Genomic DNA, 13,187 nt, shown 5'->3' with positions numbered 1-13,187 from the left:
CTGCTGGCATTACACTACATGTGTTTCCCACTCTTTCTTGTCTCTCCTTCTCTCAGACAGCAAGCGCACCTTCTTACATACGTCACACACGTATACGCCCTCGCGGTGCAGAGAGGTAGCAGCATGGGCAACGTTAGCTGTGGTGCGAGTGCTAATACCAGAGAAAAAAGGTGCCAATCTGGTAACAAATGAAGGAAGAATTAATTCCCAAGAAAAAACAGCAGGTGGTCCATTGTCTGGCGGTGTTTTGGCTTCAAGTGTCGAACAGACAACCGTAATTTGTCAAGTGTGGGGCAAAAGCGTTGCTACAAAAAGTAGCATTACTGCTAAAATGTAACATCATTTGAAAAGTCACTTGCTAGAAAATGAAGAGTGCTTACTCCGCATTTCAACATCTCCATTCGGTGCCACACGCCCACACCATCAAAAAGCCGAGGCAAACATTTCCACATCAACACTGTATGAAAAAAATAGTGATTTTTATTTTGTTGTGATTTCCTTCTTTGTATGAAAGTTTAGAATGAGCATATATTAATGCAGTATGAACAACAATGTTTTCAAGTAGACACAGAATCATCATACATCATCGCTCATCCATGCGGACTGGACATTGGCCGAGAGTGGAGTGGGCTGTCTTGGTTGCTTTGTTGGGTCTGCTCCTGTCTCTGGCCATCCTCCCTCCACCCCAGCGGACGATGGCGTGGAACACCGCAGAGGCTACCACAGTGGATATGTTTCATTTACTTTTTATTCATAGCTGTATGTAGAAGTGTCTAGTTGTACCTGCTGCTTTAATGTCTTTAATGTCCTATGTGTTCTTTGATGTTTGATGTTTCCCTCTTACACACATGTAAGAGGGATGTGTACTATGGCTATGAGTTGTTGTTTTTTCCCCTTGGCCTCAGTCTGCACCCCCTCTCCAGGGCCCAGGCTAAGACTGATTTTTTTTATTTTATTTTAATCTTCTATTTTTTTCTCCCCCCCTTGTTTACCTGTATCTAATCTTTTTTTGTAAGGGGCGCTGGAAGCCGGCAGACCTGTTCTGTCTCCCTTTAATGTTTGTCTGATCTTGAATGGGATTGTGCTGAAAATTGTAATTTTCCTGAAGGAACTCTCCTGACGGAATAAATAAAGTACTATCCATCTAATCTAATCTAATACTTCTGGGATTATATGTATCAAGTGTTAACTCAAGGCAAAGGGAAAATATCGAGATATATATCGTGCATCGGGATAAGGCCTAAAAATATTCCGATATTAAAAAAGGGCCATATCGCTCAGCCCTACCTTGTGCCAACCGGTAAGAAAAGTTGCTTTTTTCCTAATTTGAGCCCTTTAAACCAAGTATTCAAGATTTGAGATTTAAGATTATTTATCATCATGCTAACAACACATTTTTAAGGGAGGCTCTCAAGAGCTGTTAGCTACAGCCCACTTCCATGTTGGCTCTGATGCTTGTGTTTTCCCCGTAGTTTTTCAGAGAGCATTTGTATTTGTTTTAATCCATTCAATGGTGTCCAAACCCTCTGCACCTTCTAAGGCTTCTGGCACAGAATCTAAGCCCCAGAGGAAACTGCATACGATCTGAGAAAAGGAGAACCTTCACACTGATATCTGTTAGGAAGGTAGCTGCTATCTGCCAAGACAAGATCAATGAATCCTCAGTTCCTACATAGAGGAGGAGGAAAAATGTTAAGGATTACAGGAACATTGTCGCCCAAAAAAATTGTGGTGAAAACTGCATAAAATTGTTTATCTTTTGAACGAGGTTACCGTAACGCTACTATCCGTTGTCATCATCAAGCAGCTAATTGTTTTGCATCATCACTTGTGAAAGTTTATTTTGTTTTATCCCACGATAATCCAGTGAACACTCAAGATGTATTTTTGTTTATATGGAACGCATTAATTGCATTGACGTTATATCCTATGAGAAAAAAGTATTCTGTTTTTGAAACAAAAACTGTTTTTTCATTATGTCAGAATATTTGTTGCAGCCCACAGTCCGGTATGAACAAGCTTCCGAGTGGTTGGCGACTCCTACTTCAAAGGGAAACTACTGTTTTTGGAATGTTGTCAATCATTCACAATCTATGTAAGACAAGAACACAGATGTTTTTCTTGTCTTAATGTATCTCTAAATAGTAGGGGTGTAACGGTACACAAAAATGTTGGTTCGGTACGTACCTCGGTTTATAGGTCACGGTTCGGTTCATTTTCGGTACAGTAAGAAAACAACAAAATATAAATGTTTTGTTTATTTATTTACCAAATTTGTAAACAATGGCTTTATTCTTTTAACATTGGGAACAATATAATTCTGCCCATGTTAATCCACATTAAACTGCCTCAAGTTGTTGCTTTGATTAAATAATATGACAAAACCTTTCTTCTACATATAAAAAGTGCAACATTAAACAGTTTCCATTGAAACTGTTTAATGTCAACTCATCATGCTTAATTTATGACAGCATTTGGGAAGCCTGTAGTTGACTTTTATTATGTAAATGTTGTATTTTTATCAACATGTGATAGCAGGGACGCTGCCATTCAAAACTAGGCTTCTACATTACTAATGATTCATGTAACTATAGCTGAAAAATAGTACAATTGCAAAAGGAGAGACTATTCATCCCTAAACACAATGGGGTTCAATGAAATAACAGACGGACAGGGCTTTGCTGCCCCTAAAACACACACACACACACAGCAAAATGAGCTAACGTTACGCTAAAAGCTAATCAGCCTTCATTTCAAGCCTATACTGTGAGCCAGCTGAGCTGCAGTTTAAGTTTCTAGAAGGTCAACGGGCTCATAGTGATGTTTGTAATAGTTGTGACTGGGAAGTGTTTAGTATAATTTGGGTCGAGTCCGCTCCTCCCCTGCTAAACAAATATCTATGTTCGATGCTGAAGGATTGACTACATTGCTCTGAAGTCTGAATACGTACTGCTGATTGGCTGTTACATCGCTCTAAATACGCACTGCTGATTGGCTTTGTATGTAACCAATCAGATGGTTGTGTGGGCGGGACAATGAGGCAGAGACAGAGGCAGAAAGCAGAGCAGCTTGTGAAGACTTCTGCTTCCGAACTCGTTCGATACGCCCGCGTGCCGAACCGAAACCCCTGTACCGAAACGGTTCGATACAAATACACGTACCGTTACACCCCTACTAAATAGTAAACACATGCGATCAAAAGTCAGCTAACAATGGAGTCAATAGGAGTTGCTCTATTCCGCCTATAAAGAGCTCTAAAAAAAAATCCAGACACTGCCATTAAGGGTTTATATACAGTACACAATGTAAGTATGAATATTACCATGAATAGATTTACGTGGACCCCAACTTAAACAAGTTGAAAAACTTATTGGGGGGATACCCTTTAGTGGTCAATTGTACAAAACATGTACTTTACTGTACAATCTACTAATAGAATAGAAAGAAAGTACTTTATTGATCCCTAGGGGAAATTCAGCACCACAGTTCGCTCACAATAGACAATAATAAATAATATAATTTATATCATATGTATATAATATATAAGAATATAATAAATATATTCTACATTTAAGTGCAGTCAACAAGGAACATATGCATTATACCGTCTGATGGCTGTCGGTATGAAGGATTTAAAAGTTTCATTCAATCAAAACATGCATTCATCTAAAGCAGGGGTCCCCAAAGTTTTTGACCCGGGTGCCGCATTGGGGATATCATGTCATCGATTGTAAAAGGCATTTTTAGACAATGTGATTTGCCTGAGCGGCTAGGAGACTCAGAGTAACAAGCGGTAGAAAATAGATTAGAAAGGACAGATTTAAAAAAAAAAAATTAATAAATAAAAAATTATTATTATTTTTTTTTAACTTGGGACTTCCCGCGGGCCAGATTTCGAACGCTGGCGGGTCGGATCTGGCCCGCGGGCTGTAGTTTTGGGACCACTGATCTAAAGTTTTTTATTTGAAGCTTCTTCTTCGGTTCCTTTTTGCTCCAAATCTGACTGTAGCTTATGGTTGGATGATAAAATCCGTCACTGTTGCCATTTATTTTGCAGCTCAAAAGTTGAATACACTTAAAATAAGACATTGTTCTGCATCTGTAGCTTTCTCAAACTACAAATATGGTCAAAGGTTCAGTCGGTGTGAGGAGGGGTTCATTTGCATGTTAACAACTCCGCCTCTCAAAAAGCCTGGTTTCCAGAGGCAGCCAAAAAGTGGCTTGAAAATAAGCCATTACAGCAAATTCTATGCACATTTTTGACCAAATAGCCAGCATATGTTATGTAGACCAAAAAGAAGAGTTGTAATAAAAGAGAAAAATCATAATAGGCCCCTTTTAAAAAGGAGTAGAGTGGTTCAAATTACCTGGCCGTTGAAGAGCAGCCTTCCAAAGAGCTGCCGGGCCTCCTCCAAGCCGCCCTCTAAATACACGGCACCTGCACAAGACAACAACCAATCAAGACTTAATTAAGAGCAGGAAATTCAATCAAGCGAAAGCTCAGCTTATGTGCTTGAAATTATGCTTTAATAAATAAACCCCCCACCTTGTTTTACCGAAGAGTCCTCATAAAAAAACATGATTTTAATTGAAGCAGCAGAACGCAATAATTGCTTTATTAACATGTTTTTGAGGCAAAATGACCTCCGGACTCCACACTAGAAGAGATGACTCGGATGTTTCCAGCAAACTATTCAAGTCAGAGCAAATATTACAAAAAGCAGGGTGTTTATCTGTGCGGCAGACTTTTTTTTTTTTTTTTATGCAAGTAGTGCATAGCCAAGCAGAACAAAAAGATGAGGAATAGAAAATAAATGTGACAAAGAACTGGTCCAGAATTAGGCAAGGCTGCTGGCAGGGTGGATTTCACAAATGCGTCTCGCTGCGGTAATGATTTGCAGCATCTGCCACTTTTTTTTTTTTTAACAAGTCAGCTCTCCTCGCCGTGTTTTGTTCTTTAACTTCAACTCACCCCAACTACCATAGTGCCTTTAAGCGGCGCACAACTTCCAACCATCACACTTACAGCGGCTCATTCAATTTAGAAAGCAATAACCACCTGGCAAATTGGGTATACAATCATGCAGCGGTTTTTATTACGCGCATAAATGAGGCGCGGGGAAATGGGCGCGCGAGTGGGAAGGCGCGCGCGGGGCTTTCATAGACGACATCAAAAAAACATATGCGGGATTCATCATTTGGGGAGGAAAAGTGCTTTCAGATGGCTAACAGGCCATTTGCACACCGACGCAGCCTCTGTGAAGACGCGGCGACATCAACGGGAGCCATAAAGAAACGCAAACAGATGACAAACAGACGATGACAAACAGCCACCCAGGCGGTCTGATGTGTCCTTCGCAAACAAACTCACTATGAACCCTAATGGAGGTTGTATGTGATCACGTTGGACTGCTAAGTCTCGGCCAGCAGGCTCCTTGGCTCTTTGTGCACAAAAACAGTTTTAAATGGGCTGTTTGCAACTTTTACTACAACAAAATAGGGCTGGGCGATATTAGATAGATTAGATAGTACTTTATTTATTCCGTCAGGAAAATTACAATTTTCAGCACAATCCCATTCAAGATCAGACAAACATTACAGGGAGACATAACAGGATCGCTGACGGGTCTGCCGGCTTCCAGCGCCCCTTACAAAAAAGATGACATACAGGTAAACAAGGGGGGGGGGGGGAAGAAAAAATAGAAGATTAAAATAAAATAAAAAAATTAAAAATCGGTCTTAGCCTAGGCCCTGGAGTGGGGGTGCAGACTGAGGCCAAGGGAAAAGAACAACTCATAGCCATAGGCCTTTTATTAAAGGGGAACATTATCACCAGACTTATGTAAGCGTGGGCTTCACGGTGGCAGAGGGGTTAGTGTGTCTGCCTCACAATACGAAGTTCCTGCAGTCCTGGGTTCAAATCCAGGCTCAGGACCTTTCTGTGTGGAGTTTGCATGTTCTCCCCGTGAATGCGTGGGTTCCCTCCGGGTACTCCGGCTTCCTCCCACTTCCAAAAACATGCACCTGGGGATAGGTTGATTGGCAACACTAAATTGGCCCTAGTGTGTGAATGTTGTCTGTCTATCTGTGTTGGCCCTGGGATGAGGTGGCGACTTGTCCAGGGCGTACCCTGCCTTCCGCCCGATTGTAGCTGAGATAGGCGCCAGCGCCCCCCGTGACCCCGAAAGGGAATAAGCGGTAGAAAATGGATGGGATGGATGTAAGCGTCAATATATACCTTGATGTTGCAGGAAAAAAAGACTATGTTTTTTTAACCTATTTCCGATCTCTAAAAGGGTGAATTTGGCGATTTAAACGTCCTTTCAATTGTTCGCCTGTCGGAGCAATGAGCTTTCACCCGTGACGTCACATCGTGAAGCGACCCGCCATTTTCTCAAACACATTACACACACCAAGTCACATCAGCTGTGTTATTTTCCGTTTTTTCGACTGTTTTCCGGTACCTTGGAGACATCGTGCCTCGTCGGTGTGATGTCGGAGGGTGTAACAACACCGACAGAGACGGTTTCAAGTTGCAACAGTGGTCAAAAGATGCGGAAGTCCCTCGTTTGTTCTGCACACTTTACCAACGACAGAGATGGCAAGAATGTGTGGATATCCTGCGACACTCAAAGCAGATGCATTTCCAACGATAAAGTCAACGAAATCACAAAGGTGAGTTTTGTTGATGTTATTGACTTATGTGGAGTGTGCTAGTCAGACATACAGTTGTGATCAACATTATTCAACCGCCAGATAATTTTGGTGATTTAGCAAATTGGACATTTATTCCGTATTTTGTTTATAGTCATTTCAAATAAAGATGCATTAAATAGACAAATGCAACTTGAATTACAACATTATATTTTGTAACATACCAAACAGTGTCATTTCTCTTAATACCTCATTGACAAAACTATTCAACCCCTTGAAGATCATAACTCTTAAGAACAGAATTTGAATAAGGTATTTTCAATCAGGTGTTGAAAACACCTGTAGATGTGATTAGCACCATAACGAGCAACAATTAAACTGATTGAAAAAGACTGTGACGCTCAGCTTCTTGTAGATGGTCAATGGTGTATTTGCAACATGGTGAAGTCCAGGGAGTGGTCAAAGAAGTCAAGAGAGGAGGTCATTTCTCTTCATAAGAAAGGATATGGATATAAGAAAATAGCAAAGACATTACACATTCCAAGAGACACAGTTGGGAGCATAATTCGCAAGTTTAAAGCTAAAGGCACAGTGGAAACACTACCTGGGCGTGGTAGAAAGAGGATGTTGTGTGCGTACAGTGGTGAAAAATCCCCAGGTAACAGTTGAGGAACTACAACAGGACATTGCAGAGCGGGGAACGCAGGTTTCGTCCCAGACAATAAGGCGCACACTACGAGATGAAGGCCTCCATGCCAGAACTCCCAGGCGCACCCCACTTCTGACTACCAGGCACAAGAAAAATAGACTCCAGTATGCCAAAAATCATCTGGACAAACCCCAAAGGTTTTGGGAAACTGTTCTATGGAGTGATGAGACAAAAGTGGAACTCTTTGGGCCAATGAATCAACGTTATGTCTGGAGGAGAAAAAATGAAGCTTACAAAGAGAAGAACACCTTTCCTACTGTTAAGCATGGTGGGGTGTCAATCATGCTCTGGTGCTGTTTCTCTGCCTCAAGTACCGGGAATCTCCAGCGCGTTCAAGGCATTATGAATTCTATTTCTGAGCAGGATATATTAGCTGCAAATGTCATGAAGTCAGTGACGAAGCTGAGGCTTGGGAGACGTAGGACCTTCCAACAGGACAACGATCCCAAGCATACCTCCAAATCAACATCAGAGTGGTTGGACTGGAAGACTCTGGAGTGGCCTTCACAGTGGCCAGACCTAAATCCTATAGAAAACCTGTGGTGGGACTTGAAGAAGGCAGTTGCAGCACGCAAGCCCAAGAATATGAATGAACTGGAGGCCTTTGCCCAAGCGGAATGGGCTAAAATAGCTGTAGATGGTTGCAAGAAGCTTGTGTCTGCTTATGTATCACCTTTGAAGGATGTCATTACTGCCAAAGGGTGTTCTACTAAGTACTAAAGATGCGTGTAACTAGGGGGTTGAATCATTTTGTCAATGAGATATTAAGAAAAATGTCCTTTTTTGGTATTTTGTAAAATACAGTGTTACAATTTAAGTTGCATATGTCTATTTGACACATCTTTATTTGATATGACTATAAACAAAATACAGAATAAATGTCCAACTTGCTAAAACACCAAAATTGTGTGGGGGTTGAATAATTTTGATCACAACTGTATTTGGTCGTGGCATGACTGCAAGCTAATCGATGCTAACATGCTATTTAGGCTAGCTGTATGTACATATTGCATCATTATGCCTCATTTGTAGCTATATTTGCATCCAGCCTTTCCCTCCACCCACATTTAATGCCAAACAAACACATACCAATCGGTGGTTAGAAGGCGATACCCGAATTCGTCCGCGCTTCCTCCCGTGCCGCTGTTTGTCGTGATATGGCTCAAAAGCTTCTGTTTCTTATTCAGTTTCATTTTCGGTACCTGCCTCCACACTCCAACCATCCGTTTCAATACATGCGTAATCTGTTGAATCGCTTACGGCGCTGAAATCAGAGTCTGAATCCGAGCTAATATCGCTACACCTTTCTGTGCTATCCGCCATGTTTGTTTCTGTGTGGTCACACTGTGACGTCACAGGATAATGGACGGGTGGATATAACGACGGTTAAATCAGGCACTTTGAAGCCGTTTTTCGGGATATTGCGTGAAGGGTAAAATTTTGAGAAAAACTTCAAAAAATAAAATAAGCCACTGGGAACTGATTTTTATTGGTTTTAACCCTTCAGAAATTGTGATAATGTTCCCCTTTAACGTCACACAATTTTTTGGCCAATCACGATACACAATGTATATCTTGATATTTTGCCTTAGCCTTGAATGAACACTTGATGCATATAATCACAGCCCATTATTATATGCTCATGTTAAACTTTCATGCAGAGAGGGAAATCACAACTAAGTCAATTGACCAAAAGTGTATTTATTAAACCGTTATTAAGCAGTGGCACAAACATTCATGTTATTCTTAAAACAGAAAGTACAAGATTGTCAGAGACATTTTAAAGTAGGTACACTTTTGTGCATGATGTCACTAAGATGACATATCCAAACAACACTAAATTAAACGCCACTACGATAGTTAAAAACAAATTAAGTGCACTTTTGTGCATGATGTCACAGAAGATATTCCAATAACTGTCAAATAAAAATGAGCTGCATAATAAGTTCCTGTGGACGTTATCTCCTTCTGTTGACTTTTTATTTTTTTTCATACGATGTTGATCCGGAAATAATTGCTTTGGCATTTTGTTGGGGTCTGAGATGTTGACATGCGGAGTTTCAAACACACTTCATTTTCTAGCGGGGGACTTTTCAAATGATGCTACATTAGCAGTGTTGCTACTTTTTGTAGCTACGCTTTTACCGCATAAATGTTAATCATATAAAGCCAAACCACCGCCTGTGCTGTTCTTCCTGGTAATTAATTATTCCTCCATTTGTTACCAGATTTGCACCTTATCTCTCTCGTATTACCACCCGCACCTCACCGTTAGCATCCCAGCTAACGTTACCATGTCGCTACCTCTCTGCTCCGCGGGAGCATGTGTCGTTGCACACGTGACGTATGTAAGAAAGTGCGCTTGGTTTACGTCTCTGTGAGAAGGAGAGACGAGAAAGAGTGGTAAACGCATGCAGTGTAATTCCCGCAGCTAACAGCAATTGCGTGAGAACTATACTCGAATATCACAATATAGTAATTTTCTATATCGCACAGAGACAAACCCGCAATATATCGAGGCTATTGCCCAACCCTACAACAAAACATACTACCATTAGTGGTTTAACACCAAACATTTGTTTCAAAACTACATTTTTTAAAATTAGTAGGTTTTTGTAATCTAAAACTGATTGGCGTTAACCCTGTCCTGTCAACACGTACAGTGTGCACGCATACAAAAGCATTCCAAGATAAGCAATGTCCAATTTATAGTTGTGTTGTTGTTATAATAGGACATACATTCAATGACAGCTAATGGCAACTATCCCAATTGATATTATTAGTTAGCGACACCCAAAGCTAACGCATGTACACGTGTTACGTACATGCGCACGTATTGTACGTACATAGTTACATCCTAGAATCTGTAAGAGAGCGGTATACTACTATGTAAAATATTTTGAAAAGTTTACGTCCCTTAAGCATCTGTTTGTTTTATTATGGTTTGTTGAGATAGGCTCCAGCGCTCCCTGTGACCTCGAAGGGAATGAGCGTTAGAAAATAGATGGATGGATGGATGGTTAGTTTGTATGTTTAGCACCTACAAATGCTGTAGATGCTATAGTGTCACAATAAAGCTACATCCGGTTAGCACTCGGCTTCTAAACGTATCGCTCATCCTCTTTGGGTTCGGGCTCAAAAATATAAGGTTCTGGATTATACTCAAGAGCGATTTATGTGTAAAATTATTAACACATTACCGTAAAATATCAAATGATATTATTTAGCTCATTCACGTAAGAGACTAGACGTATAAGATTTCATGGGATTTAGCGATTAGGAGTGACAGATTGTTTGGTAAACGTATAGCATGTTCTATATGTTATAGTTATTTAAATGACTCTTACCATAATATGTTACGATAACATACCAGGCACCTTCTCAGTTGGTTATTTATGCCTCATATAACGTACACTTATTCAGCCTGTTGTTCACTATTCTTTATTTAATTTAAATTTCCTTTCAAATGTCTGTTCTTGGTGTTGGGTTTTATCAAATAAATTTCCCCAAAAAATGTGACTTATACTCCAGCGCGACTTATATATGTTTTTTCCCTTCTTTATTTTGCATTTTCGGCAGGTGCGACTTATACTCCGGAGCGACTTATACTCCGGAAAAAAAAGGTAATCATTGGCTTTCACAATGTCTGCTTGATTAGCATTGTTGTAGATCAGGGGTCGGGAACCTTTTTGCCTGAGAGAGCAATGAAAGCCAAATATTTTAAAATGTATTTCCATGAGAGCCATGTAATATTTTTTAACACTGAATACAATTAAATGTGTGCATTTTTAAGTAAGACCAACATGTTTAGAGTATAATAAATCTCCTATTCTTTTTAATAACATTCTTATTCTGAAGTTAACCAATAATAAATAGAATACTTCTTACCATTAATGTGACTTCCTGAACAAGTCTGGTAAAAAACGGATGGATGGATAAAATGCGTGAGAATGTTTTATATTTTGAACGATATTTTTAGCACTGTGATTACTAGCGGAATTATTCATAATTATCGTGTAAAGCCAGGGGTGTCCAAACTTTTTCCACTGAGGGCCGCACACTGAAAAATCAGAGCAAGCGGGGGCCATTTTCATAATTTTTATTTTAAAAACCAATACAATATATGTATAAAAAAATATACATTTAGGCCTCCACTCAGTTATGATCCCGGGGACCCCAAAGGGTTTTGGTCAAAAAAAAAAAAAAAAAAAGTGTCATTATTCAGTATTATAATTTTTATTATTATGCAAGTTTTAAATCTCTAGATCAACATTAGAAAAAAAATTGGAAAAAACAAAATATGCAATGTTTTCACCCAATAACTTTTTTAGGTGGGATATTTGAGATTATATAATAATTGGAGCCTTAATTTTGGATTTGGATTTATTATTATTTTTTGAGCAATGACACTTAAAAACAAATCACACTAAAATAATTGGGGATGCAAAAGTGTCCTACTTATTAAAGTGTTCAAAAATAAATTATACATTTTTTTTACTGTTTACTTTTAGCACAATAATCTCGAGATCAACTTCAGATATGTCCGTCAATTTTAAGTTTTATTGTTGTTTATGTTTTGTTTGTTTGTTTTAGGCCCTTTAAAAAAAAAAAAAAAAACAGCTCAGTTTTTTATAAAGCAAAACACAAAATATGCAACATTTTCCCCCAAAAAATATCTCAAAGTGGAACATTTAATGTGATGTAATCGAAGCCTTGAATAGGTCAATAATTCAAAAGGACATTGATTTTGATTCATTATTATTTTTTAAAGAAAGAAACAGAATGCATGGCAGCTTTGTGTTATAAGAGTAAGCATTGCAACAATTTATTGTTACATTTCACCTGTTTGCTCTTTTATACCACTTTTTATGTTTTCAATTTTTTTTTTAATAGTATTCTTAAAATGTGCCGTGGGGCCGGTAAAAATGACCCCCGGGCCACAATTTGGACACCCCTGTGTTAAGCAATGTCAGCTAAGATTTATCTGAGGGCCAGATGAAGTCATCAAAAGAGCCACATCTGGCTCTAGAGCCATAGGTTCCCTACCCCTGTTGTAGATGGGGAAGGGATCTTCAAGTCCAAACTCTACGTCACGTGGCTTGCTCACTATCTTCTCAAATGGCCTGGGAATCTCTGTGCGATTGATACTATTTTGATCATATCTATTTATTTGCAAACTTTGTAAGTCTTTTGGTGTCATAAATCAGATGTATATGATACTAGCTTCAATATAGAGGCAACTTGTTTTTCCATTAGACTGGTACTTTAAATGTCATACAACTTTGATTGATTGATTGATACTTTTATTAGTAGATTGCACAGTACAGTACATATTCCGTACAATTGACCACTAAATGGTAACACCCCAATAAGTTTTTCAACTTGTTTAAGTCGGGGTCCACGTTAATCAATTCATGGTACAAATATATACTATCAACATAATACAGTCATCACACAAGTTAATCATCATAGTATATACATTGAATTATTTACAATCCGGGGGGTGGGATGAGGAGCTTTGGTTGATATCAGAACTTCAGTCATCAACAATTGTATCAACAGAGAAATGTGGACATTGAAACAGTGTAGGTCTTATTTAGTAGGATATGTAGAGCCAGCAGAGAACATAGTGAGTTCAGATAGCATAAGAACAAGTATATACATTAGAAGTACATTTGAGTTGTTTATAATCCGGGGAGATGGGATGTGAATGGAGGAGGGTATTAGTAAAGTGTTGAAGTTGCCTGGAGGTGTTGTTTTAGAGCGGTTTTGAAGGAATATAGAGATGCACTTACTTTTATACCTGTTGGGAGTGCATTCCACA

At 39.3% G+C, this 13,187-nt stretch overlaps 1 protein-coding gene across 1 annotated transcript in view; it reads right to left on the bottom strand.

The window, feature by feature from the left end:
- Positions 1-13,187, bottom strand: part of drosha (drosha ribonuclease III) — a 370,040-nt gene that overhangs the window by 192,342 nt on the left and 164,511 nt on the right. The window contains exon 23 of the mRNA XM_061921522.1: positions 4,368-4,438. Within this exon, the coding sequence (XP_061777506.1) occupies positions 4,368-4,438 (71 nt within the window). The remainder of the gene's footprint in view (positions 1-4,367; positions 4,439-13,187) is intronic.

Source organism: Nerophis ophidion, linkage group LG15, assembly GCF_033978795.1.
Source record: "Nerophis ophidion isolate RoL-2023_Sa linkage group LG15, RoL_Noph_v1.0, whole genome shotgun sequence".
Lineage (NCBI taxonomy): Eukaryota > Metazoa > Chordata > Actinopteri > Syngnathiformes > Syngnathidae > Nerophis > Nerophis ophidion.
This window is presented reverse-complemented; position numbering and strand designations above follow the sequence as displayed.